Source organism: Nylanderia fulva, unplaced genomic scaffold (genome assembly GCF_048542155.1).
Source record: "Nylanderia fulva isolate GAGA-0341 unplaced genomic scaffold, ASM4854215v1 Scaffold21, whole genome shotgun sequence".
Taxonomy (NCBI): domain Eukaryota; kingdom Metazoa; phylum Arthropoda; class Insecta; order Hymenoptera; family Formicidae; genus Nylanderia; species Nylanderia fulva.
In genome coordinates this window covers 3,585,835-3,607,641 of record NW_028190275.1, presented here as the reverse complement: position 1 = coordinate 3,607,641, position 21,807 = coordinate 3,585,835, and the positions used below count along the sequence as shown (strand labels likewise).

At 36.0% G+C, this 21,807-nt stretch overlaps 3 protein-coding genes across 4 annotated transcripts in view; 2 read left to right on the top strand and 1 right to left on the bottom strand.

Annotated features, from left to right (window-relative positions):
- Positions 1–96: 96 nt before the first annotated feature.
- Positions 97–4,192, top strand: bsf (bicoid stability factor). Its single transcript, XM_029321775.2, has 4 exons — positions 97–637; positions 1,156–3,441; positions 3,728–3,881; positions 3,953–4,192. The coding sequence occupies exons 1-4, from the start codon at positions 182–184 to the stop codon at positions 4,126–4,128; spliced, it is 3,072 nt and encodes a 1,023-aa protein (XP_029177608.2). The 5' UTR covers positions 97–181; the 3' UTR covers positions 4,129–4,192.
- On the bottom strand, positions 4,025–7,842 carry LOC114945515 (intraflagellar transport protein 74 homolog). 2 transcript variants are annotated; one of them, XM_085482636.1, is made up of 3 exons: positions 7,334–7,842; positions 6,078–6,528; positions 4,025–5,882 (listed from the first exon to the last, which is right to left on the bottom strand). In XM_085482636.1, the coding sequence occupies exons 2-3, from the start codon at positions 6,524–6,526 to the stop codon at positions 4,358–4,360; spliced, it is 1,974 nt and encodes a 657-aa protein (XP_085338762.1). In that variant the 5' UTR covers positions 6,527–6,528; positions 7,334–7,842; the 3' UTR covers positions 4,025–4,357. The 2 variants fall into 2 exon arrangements, with proteins under 2 accessions (XP_085338762.1, XP_029177610.2); XM_029321777.2 differs by lacking the exon at positions 7,334–7,842 and having other exon boundaries at positions 6,078–6,665.
- The window catches only part of LOC114939899 (SLIT-ROBO Rho GTPase-activating protein 1), a 75,777-nt gene continuing 61,440 nt past the window's right edge, over positions 7,471–21,807 (top strand). Inside the window, 1 exon segment of the mRNA XM_085482635.1 lies at positions 7,471–8,277. Coding sequence (XP_085338761.1) covers positions 8,199–8,277 — 79 coding nt within the window. The 5' untranslated portion in view covers positions 7,471–8,198.

Sequence of the window (21,807 nt, the reverse complement as noted above, 5' to 3'; positions counted from 1 at the left end):
TGCGTACTTGCGCAGAGCAACACTACGCATGACAGCACTGCGCATGGCGGTAGGGAGTGGGGGTACTGCGCACGGCAACACCACAGGTGGCAACACTGCGCATGCGCCGCTCTCGTACGTCGCACTTAACCACAAATTCGACGCCGAACCGGCGGATCGTATCCGCGTGTTTGGCTCAACGATGATCGAAACTGACAAGATGCTGCATCTGACAAGATACGTGACGCTTCTTAGAACTGGTACGAAGTCGCGGATTGCCCGCTCGCATCTGCCTGCGACGTCTTCGTCGTCGTCGCGCAAAATATCGAATCACGCGACACATCAAGGTTATGTTTCCCGGTACGTGCATCACGGCCTGTCGCAGCTGCGACCCTGCGAGAATTACGCGATATGTGTCAGGATGTTAGGCACGACGGTCCCGCAATCGTCGATCGACGACATCGATCACAAATTGATATCGTTGTGCGATGACATTAAGAAGGGCCGAGTGTCGGGGGACAGTTTGAAGAAGGTTGTTAGATTATGCGACGAGAGCGGCTATCAGTTACCTCATGATACCGGTGTGCTGCTACTCAAGTGCTGTGGCAGTCTATCGTCCGACCTGGAGACGACCGAGAGGCAATACTTAGTGGATCAGGTAGAATAAAATTGTTCTGAAGATGCTTTTTCATACACAGCAGTAAATCAGACGCGTGATCAAATTTATAGAGCATATTTCTTTGTTCTCTTATTACTTCGAGATTAAAATTACGATTTTTGCTTTTATATTCTCATAATAATCTACTTTATTCTTAAAATCCATTATTTAACTAATATAATAACAATTAGAATCATAACTAGTTGCATGTTCTGCTTTGCCGCCTTTACTGTTCGTTTAATTAAACTTCACCAATAGCAACAAACTGCTGCAGCAGCATGCTGTACATGAAATGATACCTTTAGAATAATAATTCTTTCATCAGCAACATGAAAAATTCTTCAAAAATAAGCGCACAAACATGTAAAATAATAAATAACATTTTAACAGAAAGAGAATAATATAATATAATATATAATATTATATATATAAATAATATTCACAGAAAGAGAATATTATAATATAATATTTACAGAAAGAGAAAGTTCACTATATAATGATTGAATTTTAATGTACAGGTATGGCATCTTGCGAAAAAAACCAAAAAAGAACTGTCGTTGGAGTATTATAATACTTTGCTGAATGTTCATACGGAGAATTCGAGTTCTGTGGATCCTAAGAAGTTCTTGGCAGAGATGAGCGTGGAGCCAGATGAGACTACCTATCATTTGCTACTCAATGCAGTCGCAAAGATGGGCAACACCAATCATCTGCAGGATATCATGTCTATGATAAAAGAGAAGAACGTCACCATCAATGAGGATGCATTCAATGCTTTGGTGCATATCTATGCGACCAATGGCAATATTGCTCAAGCAGAACACATGATGACACTCATGCGGGATGTGAAACTATCTATGGACAAAGCGTATACAGAGCTGGCGTGTGGATATGCGAAACTCGGTGATATTCCAAATCTGGTTAAAATATTGAACGACGAACCACAGAGCGACATGAATGTTCTGAGATTGATCAAGGTTCTGAGTCTGTCCGATAACGGCAGACACATTCCCGTTGTCTTGAACTTTCTAAAGGCTTCTGTGCCAACTATCGAGTCGCAGATCAGTAAGACGATAATAGAATTGATTCGCGTCGATCGAGCTATGGATGCTCATACGATTATAAATTGTTACGCGAGGAATGATACGACAAAGGATGTTGCGAAAAGCTTTGTAAATAAGTTCTTGAACGAATTAGTCATGTTAAATGCATCGGTCGACGACATCACGAGATATGCGACCGATTTCGTGGATTCTGGATGCGAACCGCTGGCGTTGACCAATGTAGTGGAATCTGGCTTGAAGCTAGGCAGAGAAAATTTGTGCCTCGCGATATTCGCAGCGATGAGAGAAAAGAATATAGAGGTACGACCACATTATTATTGGCCTTTATTAGCACAAGCACATTATAATCAGGGGGAAGCAAAGATATTCTCTCTAATAAAGCACATGATAGATACAGGAGTAGGATTTGACCATGATACGCTGCTCAATCATGTGTATCCATATATAAATACCGCAAATGTAAATATTTCTCTGCAAAAATTATTAATTAATGGCGTACCTGGCTCTATTGTGTGTACGTCCCTGATATCCTTTCTACTGTCTCACAATCGGATGGAAGATATAAAATTATTGTGCTCATCCAGTAAGCTATACAGAATACATTACAGAGAACTGATGAAACCTCTAGTGCGTGCTTACATGGCCACAAAGGATATCCAGACCTGTGTATTTTTATTAACAATATTTCCATACAATCAAAATTTCGTCCCTTTATTCTTGAGGACGTTATTGAACGATAAACGTTTTACCATGCAGACTTTGCAATCTTTCTTGGAAGAATTTAATAAACACGGAATCAAAATATCGCAACGAGATGCAACTATTCTCAAGAACAGATTGTTGAACGAAAATTTTAATATTGGAGAAGATGTATACATATTGAAGCAAATAGACAGTCTAGTGGATACTCATCTGATGGAATCGGTGCTCTCGACAATGATCCATCCGAAGTATATGAATACTTCGGAATTAGCTTGTTATCTGATAGAGATGAAGAGCAAAAATCGCGGAACCAGAACCATTCTACGCCGGTTGATGGAGGCGTATTGTAGCGAGAACAACTTGAAGAAAGCCGAGGAAATAAAACAAGAGATTGACGCATGCCAATACGAGTGGACGCCCGGCATGAAAATGTTTCTGTTCGAGCTATACGTCAAACAAAACAAAATGAAGGAGGCTGAGATATTACTATCTGATCTGCAGGCCAACTCTAGGAAGTTTCTGATAGATAACAACAAAATTGTGATGTTCGCCACCGCGTTGGTGAATGCGAATCAACATACGAAAGCCTTTAAAATTATCAATAGGATCAATAATGTTAATACATATACAGACGCGCAGAAGTCCTGTTACCTACTTTTACAAACGTTAGCACATAGTCAGTATTATTCTAACACGAAAGATATGTTGCAGCTGCTCCTCGAGAAGGGATACTGTACTATAACTACCGAGCTGTTGAGGCCACTGGTAGCGATACCATTAGAGCGCAAGGACATCGCGACTGCTATAGACATATTTGCCACATGCGCCAAAAAGCACAACAAAACACCATTAGCAATGGAATTGTTGGTGGCATTGTTGCAGCTGAAAGACAGATCAAAAATGCATAACGCGGACATGTATATAAAAATGATATACGATATATTGTGTAATATACGCAACATAGATGTTGCAAACACAACGCTAATGTTAGCGTTGGCTACATTAGACAAGACGAAGGAAATGCAAAATTTATTGCAGGTAATTGAAACCCTTTCCTAATTACAGTACATTTGCTTTATATTTCTCTAATTTAGGATAACTTACGAAATTGATCAAATTTTTAAAAAATATATAATACAATAAAAGACAGATTATATATATATAGAAATTTTTATAATTTGTATATAATCTATAAGAAGGTATTTTGAAATAATTGATTCTTGTGAATAATTTTTTTTGAAATTTTTAAAACTCGATCTCAATTTCCTGGATTTATACTATATATTCTAATTGACATTTTTCTCATTATGTTTTTCTATTGCAGAAGCAACTATTTTCTATGAATAACCTTTTGTCTTATTACAATTATGCACGAAGAAACAATAATGTAGATAACTTATTGAAGATCTTCAAAGCAATTCCAGACTCAAGTAAGATAGACCAGACTATCTTAAGTGAAATGATCCTTTCTATTTACAGTAAGCATATTTTTACTTTCTAAAATGTGCATATGAGCTTGTTATGATATTGATAATATTTACATTTACAGATAAAACAGGAAATTGCAATGACGCAATAGCGTTTTGGAAACTAATGTGTGAAAAGGATATTGAGCCCAGTGAAAAATTCAAGAAAAACTTTATTCAGTTTCTACAGGCAAATAAAGTTCCACTTCCTCCAGAGTTTGAACAGGATAAGAATAAAATAAACGTTAGTAATCTTTAAATTAGAACTAATACATGTGAAATAACGATAATCCAAAGATAAATAAAACATAATAAGAAAGGTGGACGATAGGAATTCTTAAATAACAATATCACAATAAAAAGTACAATGACAAGGTAATAAAATCTATAATTCTGAGAATTTCTATCGTTTTCTTGTTACTGTTAGTTGTTTTATTATTGTTTTCGAGTAAAGCTTTTATTATCTCAAGAGAGAATAAAATCATTGTTTAATAAAGAGATTTTAAATTCTCTTGAAGTGTCGTACTATAATTATTAATTAGTTTAAAGGCTTTTTCTTTAAGCGGTTCGTAATTGACGCGCTCCTTTTCCTTTGTTATGAATTCTCCGATTGTTGTTTTGTCTTCTTTCAATTTATCTAATTTTTCTTCCAGGCTACTGATCTCTGGATAAATCGGATATTTTTCCAATCGCTCTTTAAGCTTATCATATTCTGTTTGTAATGATTTAAGTTTATTCTCGCAAACTGTTTCCTCGGTCACAAGTCCTTCGCGTTCCGTGATTAATTCATCTCGCTCGTGGTCATTTCGCGTTTTCAAGCCATCCAAATCCTCCAGAACAATCAATTCACTCTGTTGTTTTTTCAGTTTTTCTTTCAACTGTTTGGACTCCACCTGCAATTTCTCCTCCAGGATTCTCAGCCTATTGAATGTTTGTTGCATGGTCGCGTAATCCTTCTTCAACTCTTCAAAGTCATCGTCACGATGTGCGATCTCGTAATCCTTGTACAAGAACTTGTCGCGTAAAACGGCCACCTCTTCAGCTTCCGTGAGATATTCATTGTTCTCTATCGAATTTGTCACGGCCTCTAACTTGTCGACAATCTCTCTTTCGAGCTTCTCCAGTTTCTCCATTTCCTCCTGCTTGTTTTGCTCATACGTAGACATAAATTCCTCCATCATTTCCTCACGCTTACACAATTCCTGATACTTGGTCTGTTTCTCCGAATTATTGTCCTCCATGTCAGTCTCTAATTGTTCTAGATGCTGTTCCAGTTCCGTCAATTTCTTCTCCTTCTCCGCTATTTGCGCCTCCGTCGCGGCGATGTCGTTATTGTCGCGCTTGATCTTCTGCAAAAGCTGCTCCTTCTCATCCTCTGGTGACAATCTCTTGGATTCTTCCTCCCGCAGCTTGTCTCGCTTCTCTTCCGCTTCAATGATCCTCACCTGCAACTTCACTGCTTCTTGCTTCATCTGGGACAGAGCTATCTGCTCTTCCAATTGCATTTGTTCCTTCGACAACTGATCCAACTCGCGCTGCATCTGCTGCGCTTGCTCCTGCAATTCCGTCTTCTGCCGGAACAGATTGTCATATTTCTCTCTCGTATGCGGATCCATATCCTCGATGATTTGTTCCGTTCTTGTCTTCTCGTTCTCAATATCCTTTTCCATCTTGTGAAGTTTCTGTCCCATCTCCTTCCGTTGCTCGAACATCCTCTCGACCTCCGCTGTTTTATGCTCGTTCATCAACGCCAACTCCTTGGCTTCCTCCTCGACCACTTCCTTATCCACATCTAGGGTCATCTTATCCACCACAAGATTGTAGTCCGCTAATTCGGTCTGCAGATTCGTCAGTTCTGCAGCCAAACTCTTGGCCCTCTTGTCATAATGTAGAAATGTGGCCTTCTCCTTATTTTGCACCTCGATATCCTTCATTATCCTCCCGATTTCCTGCGTCAATTCTCGTATCTTCAGTTGTAACAGGCCCTCGTAATATCTCTTATCTTGAATTTGTCTGCAAACAAATATTTCAAATGATAATTCTTCCGAAAATATAATAATAATTATTATTATAGAGGAGACAATATAAAACAGGAGATTTATAACATTTCTTTCCTGAAAAGAGATTCAAAGTATTTATAATTTCTGCTTTTTCATTAGGATTATTATTAAGCCTTTGATGATGCCTTGTTATCAAGACGATGTTTACCTTGTCATCGGTAAACCCCTGGTGGTACCCGGTCGCATGCCTGCTATTCCGTGCTGCGTAATCGGCCTGTCGACCATGACATTGAATTGTTTGGCAGTCGCGATTCCGGTGCCAGAACGATTCAGTCCGGAGCTCATCCTGGTGATGCCTGCAGTTGGTGCACGATTGGATACAAAGGACGCCGATGGCGGTCTCGCCAGGGCGAGACGTCCGGGCGTCGCCGAGCGAAAGGTGGCAGAGTTGACGTACTCCGAAGATTCATCCTTGTGTCCTCGACGTGACCTCGGTCGCTCGTACTTGCTCTGAGGTCTCACAATACCTGTCGGCGGTCTTTCGATCTTATTCGACGAGTTGACGACGGGTGCATCCTCCGGATGCTCGCGTCGCCAGCGGGTAATCTGCCGTTCGCCGATCCTACCGGAACTGGAACTGTTCCTCTCGGCGTCCATATCTTGAAAATTTGATGGAACGTCAGAAATTGGTTGAAGTTGAATATTAGTTGAGGGATTTTAATTGTTTATATTCGAGAAGAAGAGTACAAGTGACAGAAATCAGCTGTTCACTTGATGGCTAGGTATTACTAGAATAATGTTTTGCACATTGTAGCCATAGAAACTGATGTATCTCTGTGTGAGTTTGAGTAGTATATAATGTTTGTGAAAGATACAGTAATTCCTGGCTCACATTTTGATTATAAAAAAATAATGAGAAAAGAACTTTGTAAAGTAGAATTATGAAGCAAATTATATTATACATATATGAAATAATTATGTTTATTAATAATGCAAATTCAAGAAATTGAATAATATACATATATTATACTATATTTTATAATAATGATTAGTCATAGTACATATATGCATATATAATATTTTAATATCAATAGTTTTTAATCAAAGAACATGTATTTTTTCCAAAGCAAAATCTTTTTCTTAATTTTTAGATGGATAATTTCTACATTAAATTTTTAAATACTTGTTTTTGCATATCTATAATTTTATCTAATTCAGAATGTAATTGTGTAAACAATAATCGCAGGATAATATTGAACATATATTTGCATAAAATTGTTTCATCAAGATCTTTAAACAGATGACAGTGTCATGCTCTAATATATATTTCAATATATTTTCATTATTTAACTTAATTTATTTTCAAACAACTCAACCATATATGCATATATATATATATTATTTTTTGCTTATAAAATTAAATCTATTTTTATTTCCATGTTATATCAACAAATACTTCTTTACCTCTCAAGTTACATTAATTTTCTAATTAGTTTCATTTTTTCCCGCCAGATGGCGCTAGAAGTACCGTCGGCGTTGGAGCGCGGCAATTATTTAACGGTTGCCAGGCAACGAGCCACCGAGAAACGTGTTCAGACGTGTTGAGACGCGAGTCGCGTCGTCGCGGGTGAAACGCGGCGATGGTGTTCAGGCTTGATCGGCGCGGCGGTTGAATTTAATACGCGTTCCTCGTCCAAGAATATCCACGCCGCGCGGCGCGGCCTCGAGGGCCTCGTGAGTCGGGGCTACCAGTCAGTCAGAGTCAGCCGGCACTTCGCGACGAGTGGCCGTCTAAGTAGCGGCGCGCTCCCGGCTAACTTCAGTCAGACGGATCGGATCGGAGGACACGGCCGCCAGCAATCATCAGTTCTCCCCTCTCGACCATTCGTTCGCGCATCGACGCGCGCACGCACGCGAGTAAACGCGAGTGCACGCGAGTGCGGGAGTGCGCGATCGACTCCTCGTGTAGAGCATCGTCGTAACATCGAACCGGTTTCAACAGGACCAGGACACCTCGTGCTCTCTCTCTCTCAGAGAGAGAGAGAGAGAGAGAGACTCGAATGCTCTGAAGTGCGGCGAGTGTCGCGCTCGCGCGCGCGCGTGCGAGTCTACCTTCACGTCTCTCGGCTGTTTTATATCGTTCGCGCCGCGATAGAACGCGCAACCGGCGCGCGTTTCTCGTGCACATATCTACGTGCAAGTATATACATCGCGCGTTTGTGTGAGTAGTGCGTGTGAGTGCGTGCAGCGAGGCGCATCCTTCCTCCCGTCCCCTCGCGCCCCGAGGAAGAGCTGGGAATCAAGGTCCGCACATCGTCGTCGAGGGATCATGGACGAGGACGAGATCGACGGCGTCAAGTCACCCATCAAGCGGCTCGGCTCCACGCGGAAGCTGCTAGTCTTCAACAGTGAGTTATTTTTTTTTTCTCTTCTTTTTAGTCTTCTTTTCGCTTTTATTAGAGAATTTATTAGGGATTCCCCCCATGAGGGAAGTGCCGCGCTGTTTAATATCGGTAGACGGATCCATGCGTACGAAATATATTCCGTTTCGTACCAAAGTTTTTGTGTGTGTGTGTGCGAGACGCTCTCCTAAAATATACATTTTCCGATAATCGATTATTTTAAACATACCGCGTCAAAGCGATACGATGCTTTCTCTGCAATGTTACAATCTTTATCAGAGACGTTTGCAAATTTTGTCAGTCGCTATTCACGTAGAAAATTGAGAAACTCGTATGAGATTATTTTATGATATGTGACGTTATAAAAAGATTCTATATTTTTACCAGATTTGATACTTTGAGAATCATATTACGTTATTCCCGTGAAAAAAGGATCAATTTATTTTATATTTTCCAAGTTTAACGTACACAAAGCTGCGAACATGTTTTTCCAATTTTTCCATAAAATCGTCTAAAAATCAGTAATATAAATCGACATTTGACATTCAACCTTTTGCATATCTTTAATTCCATTGTATTTTTGAATTTAATTTAGAGAACATGATCGAAATATCTATTTTAAAAAATATATATTTTTAGAGATAAAAGAGAGACGAGAATGTGTTCTATATAAATATTAGTGTTTTCTGGATATATATATATATAAATATGTAAAAATTGAAAAATAAATTGTATAAAATAAAAATTATACATATATAAAATAAAATACAAAAAATAGGATACTTTTTTTTATTTTACTAAACGAGGATGTATTATTCAACAATTAATCTTTATAAAGGATCTCGATAAGTCTCGGAAAAAATAACACACAAGTATCTTCCTTCATTCTTACAATTAATTTTCGCGGATTTTCGCTGTAGCGGTTTTTTTTTCTCGCATGATCCCTCAAAGTCGGGAAATAACGTATCGTCTAGACAGCGGCTTCAGTGGCGAAGTTTCGAGTTTCGCGGACCGATAACGTATTTCCAATTAGCTTAACTTTCAAGCGCGAATAATGAATCGCGAATTATGAGCAAACCTATTTCGATGTGTCATTGAGCTTGCGCGATAATCTTTGCGCGAAGATTAATGAGCGCGATTTCGACTGAGCGAACAGGTGGGATTTATTTGCCGTTTCGCGATACGCAAAATGGCACGTTACCAATTTCGCGTAACGCGAAGAGAAAATAAAGCAACTTCGTGTTTTCGCGGACGGAAAATACGCGCCGGCTTACGTAAAGCTCGAGAACACGTAAATATGTCATTCTGTCCGAAAAAGCTACAGGCGGAAATCAAACAAAAACGCCATGCTTCTCGAATTTTATATATCTTGAGAAACGAATCAAACTCGTAAAGAAAAAAAATATTCAAATTTGTAATCTAATTATTTGATCATATATTATTTATTGTTACACATTATTTCTGATATTTAAATTTTTTAATATTTAAATTTAATTATATTACTCATAGTTATTTTTTATTAAGACTCCAACAAATATATTTTTAATTAAAATAACGTGACAAGAAATGAATAGAGAGAAAAAATTAGAATTTTGAATGGGAAGCGATTCAATTAAAATTACGCGACGTATATATCTTATCTTTTTTAATGACGTAAAACTATTGTACAAAAACGTCAGCATTTTAGAAAATTTATTTACTTATAAATTAAAAATATACGATGTGGCGAACAGAAATCGTAGGAAATCTTATATTTCCTTCGGGCGTGAAAGAGATGTGATAAAAAGCGAATGTTGCTCAGTGTTTAAAATGCGGATAAACTCGCGTGCGAGATAAAAATTGGCGTTCGAGAGGAACGACGAATTCCACTTGAGAGATGCTTATAGCTGTAGTAGAAACTAGACGTCCGGTCGATTTGCAAATAAACACATCGTTCCGCATGAGAAGAGGAGAAACGCGTCGTACTCGAAACGAAGCCGCGATCTTCGCTCGAAAGACGTATATAAAGGTAATTTCTTATCTTGCGAAGGGATTTTTTTCGTGACTTTTGCATTTTGCTAACATCCGTTAATTTCACGTACCTATATATACGCGCTATTCAGTCCCGGATATTCTTTCGCGAAACCAGATTGAAAGTTTCATTAATCTTTAATGTTTTCTTAATCTTCAGTATTGTCTTAAATGATTCAGGATAATCATTCCCGCATAAATATGCATTACTTTCTTTTTATTTGAATCTGCTACTATTAGCATATAATATATTTTATTTTAATAAAACATGTCATCTTCTCTCCTTATTTATAAATTAAGTAGAAATATGTATATATTTTTTTTTACTTTTCCATCCGCGTTGGAATTTGAACACACACTTAAGATAATTATTTTTATTAATCATATCCCTCTCCCCTGAAATTTCGCAGTTTATACTTTATCTGAATCATAAAACAATAGTATTTTCCATGGAAGATTACTGTTGTGGTTCTTCTATTTTTATGACATCATAAGATTCATTATTGTTGAGTCATTGTTCAACAATCGCACTTTGTCGGTATATTCTCTGCATATTTTGACGGAATACCTAATCAAACGGAAGAGCGAGAGAGAGTCGGCGCGTGCTATTCTCCAAAATAATTCGCGTTCCTTTCGTCGAGTCGAGAAGGAATTATGCGTTTAGTATCGAGAGAGAACGCGCCGTCATTGTGGAATACAGTGAGAGGCGATCAAGTGCAAACAATTGCACCATCATTGGAATGCCGGTGCATACGAGAGACTGCAACGTGCAACAGGCACTCCTAGATCGCTCTCAGATCACACGTTGAATCAAACTCGACGATTGCGCGGTATTTGCGGTCGCATCATAACATTTGATCATCATTTAAATAAATCTTAATTTAAATTTATTAATAAACAAACAAACATGAGTTTTTCATCCGAAAATGTTTTAATATTTTTTTTCATATTATACACTGAAAAAAATTATTAAATTAATAAATATTTATTTTAATACTGCTTAATAAATAATTTATTTGAAACAAATATTTATTTGTTTTGAAAAGGATTTTCTTATATTAAATAAATATTTTTCCGAGTATTTTTTACATCAAATCAATATTATTAGTTTCAAATCAATGATTTATTTGAAATAAATATTTATTCGAATACAATACATTTTTTTCAGTGTACAAACGCATATACAAACAGATTAAAGATTATAAGTAATAAATTGTGAGATTTTATTTTACAATTTTGCATTAATTTTTTGCTTTAACGAAGAAAAGAGTTTGCACTTATTATAATTACATATATTTAATGCTGGAAATTAAAAATTTACAAAAGATGTTCGGTGAATATCATTTTGTACATTGTGACAGAATTTTTTTAATCTTTCGTAATCGTTGTTAGTTATCAAATCTGTTAATGCATGTTTCTTTGATGTTTTACATCTTACGTAAAGCTTTGAAGTCGCGCGTATGAGATTAATCATCTGATCTTTCATTCATTGAATACAATTGGATTGATTGTTGATTATTGATGTCTAACGAGCATGCATCGTTTCTTAACAAAGTGTTATTTCAGCTTTTGACTTTACGCTATTATTTTATATACTTAAATATTTCTCTCACAAACGAAAACTTTTTCTTTTTATCGAAAAAAATAAAACAATTTGCTGAGATTTTTTTTGCTTCATGGACAAATTATTCAATCATCTCGCGCAGTAATTTTATTAGCTGTAATCTTATTGATACAGCTGTAGCTTTGTTAGAAATGCACAGATCGCTTCAAAGAACCAAAGACACAAGATTTTTATCTAATGACCGGGAATAATGTACGTTACGCGGAAGATAAAATATAATTTTCTCCAGCATCACGTAAGCCTAGAACTACCTTGATAAAATTTCACACAAAAATATCTGCTTTATGGAAATTTTAATCTGCCACGACTTTCTAATCGTACATTGGCGTAAGCAACTGATTTAATTTCTATAACAGATCTCGACAACAAGATTTCACACGCGACAACGCATATTAGATGTTTTCCGCATGATTCGATTATGAAATATCTTGGTGTCCATTATAATATTGCACTCAAGAATTATCACAAAGTACCATAACTTCGTAAAAATAACGCGCAGAAAAGATATATCCCAAATAAAATTATTTTTATATGAGAGAGAAAGAGAAAATGCAGTAATCAATTTATTTAAAATCAAATCAATGAATCGAATCATCTGTTCGTACCGGAAAAATGCGAAAGATAATTTTTTTACTGTTGATTCTTTTTACGCAAGAAAATTTATCGAGTTATTATTTTTTGCGTAGAAAATTATGACTCATAGTCATGAAAAAGTAGTGAAGAGAATTTTAGGAAATTTTTAGACGCATCCACGGTATTGTGTGCCACATCATGTGGTGTGTTGTCAAAAGCATAAATTCAGCGATGAATCTATTGTACTCGCACTCGCTCGCAAAGGCCCTTCCGTTACCTGACCGAACCTTTCGACCCTCTCAATAAGATAAAACGAATGCTTTCCGGCCTGCGGGCCCAGCCCTGCCGGCTGTAAGTGTAACCACACACGTAACGCACGCACGGCATGTCACGTGCGTAGCTGCGTGAGCGTGTGTACGGAAGAAAGTAGGAGAACAAAGAAAGGGAAAAGAGAATATATTGAAGTCCACTCGCGTAGACATTGGCTATTTTTGACGTTGCGTTCAAGATTAAAAATAGTATCTCTTCTCTCATAAATATTGTTTAGCCTATAGATCGCATCAATTAGTGTAATCGCAAAGTAAGAATAAAAATAATTCTTGGAAGATTAATCCATTACATCTTATTATCAAAATTTGTACGAATACATTTATTTTATTTAACGCGAAACATAATCTCTATTTCTAGAATTTATTTATCTAATATTAATTATTTTACTGCGTTAATCAATATGTCTATTAATCTTGTTAATAATTTTATTCTAATATATAATTATATATATATGTAATAATAAACGCGTAACGATAAAATGGACCGATATCAGCGCGAAGGACGAGAGATCGACTGTCACTTTTTAAGTAAAAGTCTTGTTGCAACGAAACACCACGCTCGCGCGTGGTTCCAAGAGCGCGTGCGCGTGCAACATGTCACGTGTGGGTGTCCACGTGCGTGTGAATCGCTGTCACGGTCCTTTTCGTGCACATCGACGTCTCTCGCTCTCGCGGTGCGTGCGTGCGCGCATGTATAACAGCCACCGTCTGCCGTAATATCGATCTCGTTAACCAGTCAGTTGTGTGTACGCGCCGTTGGTTATATGCACCTCCTGGCTCTCCCGCACGATACAACAAGGTCCTTCCTAGAGCTGTGCCCCGAGAGATCCTGTGCCCCCTCTCCTCCTTCCCGCTTTTATGTTGCCATCAGATCGCATACAAGATGCATCATATTTTTATCTATTGTTTGCTCGAAAAAAAAAAGAATTAGCTACCATAGCTATTTTTTAGCTGTTTCTATATTATACATGAAATTTAGTTATCATGTCCAAAAGCTATAACTAATATTTTTTAGCTATAGTTTAACGGAGAATTTTATATACACAGAGAGAATTTTATCTTGGAGTTTATCCTGAAAATCATGGTAATTGAAGGACAATATGGCACTAGAAGAATTTTATGAGTTTTCCTGATTAATATTTATCACAATAAAAATATTATTATCTATCACAATAAAAAATATTAAAATATGTACATAATAAAATTAATTGAACATATTTTATATCTTATTGTGGTAAATATCATAAAATTCTTCCAGTATCGCATATTGCCCTACGATTACCATAATTTTCAGAGTAAATCCTAAGAGAAAATTCTCTCCGTGTAGCTAAAAAATATTAGCTACTATAACCAAGATTTAGGCATGATAACTAAATTTCATGTATAATATAGGGACACGTATAATATTTTATAGATAATTTTCGAGAAAACGCAATACATGTGCATTCGAAAAAAAATTATTTACGCTTTTAGTATGCATTTTTTTTTAGAACGAAAACCTATTTTTATCTATATTTTTTCTTTGAAACAAAAGTAAAAAACTTAAAACAGGAGAGATAAAATTTGAAAAAATGCAAAAGCAGCTTTCTAATAAGCCGGATATTATTTTGTACATCAATGTCTATAATGAAATGTTAAACATCAATTGCAATGAGAATTATAAAAGTCGTTCCAGATTTCGATAAGATAGATCTGAACCAGTTTACACTCTTTATATAAACATATAAGCAATCATTTGAAATATGTCGCGGTACAGTTGAAAGGAGTATTACAATTTGTTGTAAATTTCCGCTTATCGTTGAATTTTATTGGCGGAAAGAATCTTCGCTGATCGCTTGGTTTAACGTTCGAAAAACCAGTTGACGCGTTACGCGTCGATGCGTGCATCCTGATATTCCTGATGCATTCGCGCCGCGCCGCTTCGATCCGTCTGTATCAGAATTCCGAACGCGTCTCCGCGCTTCTTCTTCGCCAAGCCATCTCTCTGGTAACGTAAGTCGCATATATTTCGCTTGCGAGACGAATAATTCGCGGAATTTGATATTTGATAGGGGGCACGTTTTATAAATGACAATCGTATCCGAGAAACGACGCAATCGAACGATATTGCATAATTAAGAACTATCACTGAAAAAAATTTGATAATTTCACTAAAGCTTTCAACTAAATTATTATTTTGTTAATTGAACATATATTAGTATTTAACGTTTTGTTAGATTTAAATATATTGTATTTAATTTAAATATTTTTATATGTTTTCAACTAACAAAATATTATTTAGTTGAAAGGTTTAGTCAAGTTAACATTTTTTTTCATAGTGTACCTAGAAGCAATATACCTTTCTTCTTCTTAATAATTATAAAATAACACTAAAAATAAATTGCAGTATAATTTAATGTATAATATACTTATTGTAATTATTACATATATATATAATATAATAAATTACAATAAATTTAATAGCATATAAATGTAATATAAAAATATAAATATTTACATTAATCATGTGTGCGTGTGCGTGTAGTAAAATATCACATTTCGATGCAGAACATATTTTATCATTTTTTTTATTTTATTATTTTTTTTATTATTTTTTTATTCTTATTTTTTTACATAAGCAGGATGTGTCCTTCGGCTGACCATCTAAAAATAAAAAAAGGAAAAAGCTTAGGGGGGAGAAGCGCGTTTTCTGCGATATGCCTCCACTTGTTCATCATAAATACGTTGGACGGCCTCCTCGTATATATCGGCTCTTCCATCCGCAACGCGGAATCGACGCTTAAATGCGCGCGTACCAAAATATTTTCTTAAGCAAACAAGCGCGAAGCGTCAAAGATTGGTATTATTTTAGGGTGCGTATATGTTTGTGTGGCAGATTTATACCGAGTGTTCCAGTCGACCGTGTGTTAGATTTTCACTGTGCGTAAATCGATTTTTCCGTTCTAATTATTATACGGTCGAGAAATGACATTTCAACACGGAAGAAAAATTATTTAAAAAAACATTTTCTTTCTCGTAGATTCCCCTAAAAGTTTTGTAGTCATTCTAAACACACTGTGCTTACAAAAAAATCCAGCTTTTCTGACACACTCCGTATATATACATCGACATGACGCTTCGCGTTATTTCGAAAACGCATTCTGGTAATCTGTAAGTCGCTCTCTTCTCCTGCGATGCGGCGGAAAGAAAAAAAATTACGCCAACAAAACGACGACATTTCCTGTCCTCGGATATTTTTACGGAACGACAGAGCAGTCGTTTTCTTCGGGGAGTCTAAGAAGGCGGTCTTTCCTTCGAACACGTGCACTCCTTATGGCTGCATTCAAGTGTACGTCCCGTATATTCCTCCGGTAAAGCGAAGTCCGCGATGCATGATATCGCTTGTTTTTGCAGAAAAATTATCGATAATGATGGGAAAATTAACCGCAAGAAATATAATGATCGGAGAACAGGCTTATTCTTCCGCCTTTCGGCGTTCCGTTTTTTTGTTTCACGCACAGAATCGAAAGGCGTCGAATCACTTCACACTTTCGCTCCGCGTCTGAAAATACATCGACCTGTCATTTTTTCCGAAATGTCATATCGTGTCGATTAAAATCGATTCTACGAACGATATTTAATTTTTCCAGCGTCATAGAAAAGACAATTATTTTATTATAGATCTCTTCCTGTTTTTCTCTTTTTTATCTTGATATTATTTAATCTTTGAAATTTTTTTTATACACAAATAACACATTCATAAAAAAATTAATTTTAAATAATTATAAGTGGAGAACAGATTTCGTAAAATTATATTAAAAGCCATACAATGCACATTTTACGAAATTGAATTAATTAAATTTTAAATCAAGACTTTGAGTGAGTAAAAATTTCTAAATTCTTTACATAAGCAACAATAAATAATATATTACATCTTTCTTTTCTCTCCTTCTCTATATATGTCGAATAAATAAAATAAAGTTATTTATATTGTATATATTTCAAAGATTGATAAACTGTAAAATCTCTTAATATATACATCAAAAGATTTTACAGCTCATCGATCGATGAGTTATTTCCACTTTATGACGTAAAGGGATATTAAATTATCGCGATGTTAGAATTTACGAGAGTATCTATCACTCCTATATATCACTCACACACACACACACACACATACACATTGAGACTTGACCTTTTCACGAAGGATACCCGAAAGTCGTTACTTCTGGCAACGATCGGAGCAGTTCGAGTCTCGTTTCTTCCGGTATTCGAAAATTTAGGGCGGCTATCAGCCGGCTGGCGTCGATTTGGCACAGTTTCCCGACCGTCGCAACGTATTTCGCGAGCCCTAAGCCTGCGATATTGTGTATATAGATGTGTATATGTATGTGTGTGTGTTTTGCGCCAGCGAACCCTCCGCTATAAATTCCGATCTCTCGCCCTCCGGGGATCTTCGGCCCGAATCCTAACCCGCGCAATCTCCCGTTGTTGCAATTTTTATTCCGCGACACGTGGAATCCCCCTGTATATAGTGTCCTCGAAACGAGACCCCGAAGTTTCGGCATCTTACGAATTTTTCAGACCCTCTCTCGTATATACACATACTTATTTGCGCGTCTCCCTTTTCGCCAGAATTTTTTTTTGACAATCTCATTTATTCGTCTCTCGCGAATCTTAATTCGCAGAGTGGAATTTTCATTCCGCGCGTTCAGCGAATTCTTCGAAATTCTGACAAAAGAGCTATTATATATATATATTTTGCGTCTTTCTGGCAATCATGCTAGCCTCGGAATTTTTTCTCGCATTTCCTCTCGGCGATCGCGCTTCTGGAATTCTAAATCCGGGCAAAAGTCGCTTCGCAACAATTTTTGCACAGCTCATTTCGAGATTCCTTCGACGTCCTTCCGGCGTCCTCGAACGGTGGCATCTTTGTGTTTTTTTGCGGGTTCGTGCCGCAGGTATATAGCGCATTCCCTCGGCTTTCTTCTCTTTCTCTTCTCTCCTCCATCGGTCGACGACGTGTTGCTGCCGAGTGCCACGCCCTGGACGTGAAAAAGGCATAAAATCTCATTACAACGGTCCAGGAACGACGGATTATCGCTGTCTCTGTGAAACATAACGAGCCAAATTAGATTCATCTCGCGGACGTAAACTTCATTATTCTCATGACACGTGCAACTATCACAGATTGCATCATTAGTATAATGTAGCAGTAAATGTTTATATTTTCTTTGGTAAAATTAGACTACACACGGAAAAAAAATTTGTTACTATAACTAAATTTTAGCTATATATAATAACTAATATTTTTTAGCTGTAGTTTAACGAAAAATTCTATACGCAGAGAGAATTTGCTCTTAGAATTTATCCTGAAAATTATGTAATTGTAGGACAATATATGGTATTAAAAGAATTTTATTAAGAGTTTCTCTGATTAATATTTATCACAAATATAAAAAATTAATATCTATCACAATAAGATATAAAATATATTCGATTAATTTTACTATGTACATATTAATATTTTTTATTGCGGTAAATATTTAATCAGAGAAACTCATAAAATTCTTATTCCAATACGAATTCTAAGAGAAAATTTTCTCAGTGTATAGCTAATAAATATTAATTATCATAGCTAAAATTTAGTTACGGTAGCTAATTTTTTTTCAGTGCACAATATCAATACTAGTTAAGATAAAATAAATTTTTAATATCTTTCATATCTTTAATAGTATTAACTGTGCAGAATATTTCCACGATGATTAATTTAAAATTGCTTATATTCAGGGTAATTAATTCTGCTTCTCTCTCTCTCTCTCACTCTCTTTTTAATTTTGCTCGACGAGTTAATAATTTGCATATTACGATGAGAGGAATAAGCGCTGCTCGGCTGCTCGTTTTCCATTTGACTACAGCGTATTTTACGCCTTATCGAGCTTCTCTCGTCTTGAGTCTTGTCAGCTTCTTTCCCCGACGTTACTTGACGATGGCATAATCGTGCCACACAGTGTATTCTTTGTGCAGAGAAGTCCCGTTTGTGCCTGCGATTGCACGAAAAACGTCTCGACAACCGACAGGCAAGGTCAATCGTGAATAGAATACTTTACGGGGGTAATACCGTAACATCAACAGATGTTCCGTTAGAAATAGACGTACTTATCAAGAAATCACATATGGAATAAATCGCGAAAAGTTAAGATAAAATTTTCTCTTACAGAATTAAAATTGTACTCTTGAAATTTTTCGTTAGAACGAGAGTTATACTTGATTAACGATTGAGGTTCTCATAATGTGCGATATAAGAAACAGCTTTTGTAGAGCACGTCAGGCATCATCGAGAGAGAGAGAGATTTATTTTCAAGTGCCTGTGCCTATGTAACATGTATACACGTCAAGTTTGAGGTGACAGCAAAAAGAAAGACGCGAGAACGGGATAGGTGAAGGAGACAGAGGAGACCTGTCATTTGAATGTGCAAGAAAATTATCTACTCTCTCGCAACCGGCTGTTGCAGCTGTCGCTGATTACATTGCGTTGTCGCCGAGAGTCGTCGCGATAAAATACCTGAATTTTCACCTGCGCCTCTACAGGGTGTCCCAGAACTGGCGGAAAAGTCTTTAATGACAAATTCCTGTTATCATTCGGAGGCGATTTTTCCTCAGCGAAAATGTCAAGACACCACTAATTTTCGAATTCTAAACAGTTAAGAATAAAGGCTTTTTTGGAAACTAAAGCCTTGTGGAAATAAAATATTAACAAAACTACATTCTTCAGTTAATTTGAGGTAGAGTTGGCTTTAATAGAATTTTAATATACTTAATTAGTTATAAAGATACATAATAACAAAAATTAGGAACATGCTAAAAATGATGGCCTTCCTCAACATTTTCACTAAGGAATTAAAAACTTTTTCGTCAATTCTGAGACACCCTGTATATGCATACTAATCGAACTGCGAATCCCCACATCTCCTTTCGTGATTTTATTTGTCGTATACCTATACCTTTTCAGCTGCTTGAAACCGACGACGACCAAATCGAATAAAATTCCGAGAACGGACAATAATGATGAAATAAAACAGCAGGTTCGACGGCGAGTGTCGAAATAAATACAGAGTTGTAAAGCTGTGAATTAAAAATTAATTAATTAATTAATGGAAATCGAATATCGTCGCTATTTTCTCTCTTTCTCTCTGTTCTCTTTAAAAGAATTATCGCGTTGAAAATGTAATGTAAAAGTGATTCCACGTAATGTAGGTATACATGATGGTGTGTCGAGATTCTGTTACGCTAATAGCAGACCCTTTTATTTGAAAAATCAATTAATTCTTCGTGGAAATTTTTTTGCACAGAAAGTTGTACAATTAATTTGATTTAATTTCACAGTTGTATCACGCGACGCTCTTTGAACGCACTTACTTTCAAATTGATATTCTAATTACTGGTTTAAAAAAAAAAAAAGAGGTTTTTAAGGCTTTGCGCGAAATTAACGGTTTAAACGAACCACCCCAGTGACTTGTTGTCGGCTCGCACGCGAGTAGCATGAAAATCACGGCGACTCGTTATGAAAATCTGATTAGAGACTTTACGATGGTAATGAATCCTCGCGCCCCTTTTACGACGCAGTTCCGATTTTTGCGGTTTTCAAGAGAGCTAGAGACACAGAAAGAGTCTCTCGTTGCGCTTCCGTTATAAAAATATCTGCAGCTGCGTGGCACGATGCTACATCGTCGTTCGCGAGCACAAAAACATAAAACGCGTGTGCGAGACGCGCGTTCAATATCGCCGAGAAATCTCCGGCTCCTGCGTAGAAAGACGAAGAAAATATATATACGATATAATAGTCGCCGATGTCTACAGCAGATCGACTAGTTTCGATCATTACATTTGCCCATCTGAAATGTAATCTCTTTATAAAATTATTATGTTATTAATTATGTGGTGTGTTCTATCGCTATAAAATTTTCAAGATATTTTTCAATGAGTCAGTCCTTTAAGAAATTAGAGACGAGTTCTTTGTAGCAGTGACTTCATAGGATAAACACGTTATTTACTTTGAAATTTTTTAAAGAAAATTATAATTTTTTTTAAAGGATTAAAATATTAATTGAAATATTAATCGTATTTATTTATTAGAATCATTGTAATTTTATTCGCCAGTAAAGCTTTTCTAATGTTGAGTATTTTCTTGTTTATGAAATTATTTAACAATCGATTTTTATCTCCATCAACGAGCTCGGCATTATAATATTTTTCCGTTGATAAAATCTATATCTGACGTAGGTACATAATAAACATATTCGCACACGAATACACAGATACGAAGAAGATCGGAATTCAAAAGCTTCCTCCACGCTCTTTCTGTGTTCCGATCGTTGCTACTTCAAAAGTAAACGAACAATAGAAACGCGGAAGCGAAAAGAGGGAGATGAGAGAGAGAAAATGCTTTATCGAGAAATGTGTCGAAATGAAAGTTTTTTCGATTTTATTACGGTTTTCTGTCAATATGAGAAAAAAAAAATATTAATATTCTTACACTCATTTAATCGAAAATTTTACCAAAAAAGCTTGAAAGGAATATTCAAGAGTCAATGATGGAAAATTATCGATGTTAATGAAAGTCTTTCGTCTATTTCATTTATGATCATATTAAATGCTTGAACTGCAGAGCACTAAAAATTTTTTTAATTTTCTGGGAGGGAATTACTGCAGTGATTTCTCTTTTTTTCAATCAACTTAGATTAAAAACTAAATATTAGGAAAAATAATACTAATCTTAGATAAATTAAAACTAATATTAGAAAAAATAAATCTAATATTAGAAAAAATGTATTTTTGGCAACTTCTAAAATATTAAAAGTTAATATAAAATTGAGAAATAGCGCGCGCTTTCGTTGTCCTACTAGTAGGTAAATAAAGAAATACCTACATATTAATATTTAAACTAAAAATTAAATATTAATAATCAACATATATTATCTTATATATTTTATTTTCAATATTGTAAAAATAAATATTAAT

Bases quoted from the DNA above. Each gene is read 5' to 3' on its own strand.
- bsf (XM_029321775.2), top strand. From the start codon at position 182: ATGATCGAAACTGACAAGATGCTGCATCTGACAAGATACGTGACGCTT. The intron at 3,442-3,727 runs GTAATTGAAACC...TTTCTATTGCAG, and splicing joins AAATGCAAAATTTATTGCAG to AAGCAACTATTTTCTATGAA. The intron at 3,882-3,952 runs GTAAGCATATTT...TTACATTTACAG, and splicing joins AATGATCCTTTCTATTTACA to ATAAAACAGGAAATTGCAAT.
- LOC114945515 (XM_085482636.1), bottom strand. From the start codon at position 6,526: ATGGACGCCGAGAGGAACAGTTCCAGTTCCGGTAGGATCGGCGAACGG. The intron at 5,883-6,077 runs GTAAACATCGTC...ATTTGTTTGCAG, and splicing joins AGGGGTTTACCGATGACAAG to ACAAATTCAAGATAAGAGAT.